Source organism: Priapulus caudatus, unplaced genomic scaffold (genome assembly GCF_000485595.1).
Source record: "Priapulus caudatus unplaced genomic scaffold, Priapulus_caudatus-5.0.1 Scaffold1087, whole genome shotgun sequence".
NCBI classification, from domain to species: domain Eukaryota; kingdom Metazoa; phylum Priapulida; class Priapulimorpha; order Priapulimorphida; family Priapulidae; genus Priapulus; species Priapulus caudatus.
This window is the reverse complement of record NW_014578148.1, coordinates 94901-96739: the sequence shown is the minus strand read 5'-3', so window position 1 is coordinate 96739 and position 1839 is coordinate 94901. Positions and strand designations below refer to the sequence as shown.

The 1839-nt window shown below is 43.3% G+C and overlaps 1 protein-coding gene across 1 annotated transcript in view; it reads left to right on the top strand.

Annotated features, from left to right (window-relative positions):
* Nucleotides 1-1301: 1301 nt before the first annotated feature.
* LOC106815305 (cysteine synthase 1-like) overlaps nt 1302-1839 on the top strand; it is a gene marked incomplete in the record, with an annotated part of 15841 nt that continues 15303 nt past the window's right edge. Inside the window, 1 exon segment of the mRNA XM_014819750.1 lies at nt 1302-1490. Within this exon segment, the coding sequence (XP_014675236.1) occupies nt 1395-1490 (96 nt within the window).

Below are 1839 nucleotides of genomic sequence, written 5' to 3'. Positions count from 1 at the left end.
TATACTGAGGCGCGCGAAGGCAAGCTATACTGAGCCGCGCGAAGGCAAGCTATACTGAGCCGCGCGAAGGCAAGCTATACTGAGCCGCGCGAAGGCAAGCTATACTGAGCCGCGCGAAGGCAAGCTATACTGAGCCGCACGAAGGCAAGCTATACTGAGCCGCGCGAAGGCAAACTATACTAAGGCGAGCGAAGGCAAACTATACTAAGGCGATCGAAGGCAAGCTTATCAACCAAGTACTCATTCCATATGAGCGCGCGTTACAACAATAAATAAAATCACACCCACGGGCACGCGGCCCTCATGTTTATGCTCATGTTTATTTCATATCCTTGTGCTTCCTCGTATTCTCATCTCATTCGTAGTTTCGCACGTCTCCGCAGCATCGCCTTCCGCCTTTTAAAGTCCCGCACCTTATTTTAGTTTGCCACGTCCCGTCTCCCCGGAGCGGCTTTTGCTAATCAGGCGTCCTGTCTAACCTTCGCCCTTACAACATTGTTACCTCCGCCAAGGGGTTGGCAGATAGGAGGTTATGTTTTCACCGGCGTGTGTTTGTTCGGCGTGTTTGTTGGTTTGTGGGTTTGTTTGTGTACAGACTAACTGAAAAAGTTATGGACGGATTGTCATAAAATTTTCAGGACACGTCAGAAATGGGCTAACTTAGAATTGATGAGATTTTGGTGGTGATCCGGATCCAATTAATTAATTAATTAAATAATTAAATTTTTCACAGTCACACAATTGAGCTGCCTTGGCGGAGGTCTGTGCTCTCCGAGTGCTCTAGTTCCACATGTTCTTGCGCTCAGTCTAAGCTGGGTTTACACTGACGATTTTGTGTTGCCGAATTGCCAAATTCACGTGACAGAAGCAAGTAAGCGATCTACATTCCTCATTATTTTCACAGGTAGAACACACGAAGGCAGAAAAATTATAACGAGTTTACATCTAAATATTGGGGCAGAAAACACTAAGGAAAAATGGGATGAGCTAATTATTTTAAATCTTCCTTTTAAACTTGCGTATAAACAATCAAAAATCGTTCAGAATATTAAAATTAATGATAGAGAATGTTTAAGTTATCATACTTTGCCATTGTAGGCACTGATGATTGTAGGCTGTATTGTAGCAAGCTTTGCAATGTACCACTCTTTTCGCTAGGCGGCGCCACCATTTAATTACTTGGCTAGACTGGTGCTTGCTCCCACCTCTCGGCTTAGTTCTGGTTTACCTGATGGTTACCCAGCGAGTAACTAAGCCGAGAGGTGGGAGCGAGCACCCGTCTATTACTTGGCGTAAGTGCCAAGCCAAGCAATGATCTTTGTGCCTAGTCTGTGAAATCTGTGTGTGTGTACACTGTTTAGTCATAGGTATTAGGTGTAGTGTTGTCGTTGGAAATGGAGTTCGTGTTTCATTCAACGAAAGTGTTACATAAATATTCACTGCGTAGTACGTTAGAAATTGTCAGATTGTATTCGAGGACAACTACCCAGGTAAGGAATGTTATTGTTAGGGTGTACAGAACCGCGACATGTGATCATTCACTGATCCGATCACTAGACTAGTCCGAGGTCGTGTCCGTCTGCGTTGTCTACAATAGTCCCCCTACATGTACTACAGTCTACATGCATACGGACCGCGTATTAGACAGTGCTGTACGGTTATCTACAAGGTGTCTAACATTATTCTATACTAAATAATAATATAATAATATTGTATATGATATATTATATCCTATGTAGCTACTATTACTACGTCTACTATACTAGTCTATATTACCAAGCGCTGAAACTTACAGACGCAAAATTAATGCAGACTATACTCACTCGGGGTTGTGTTCCT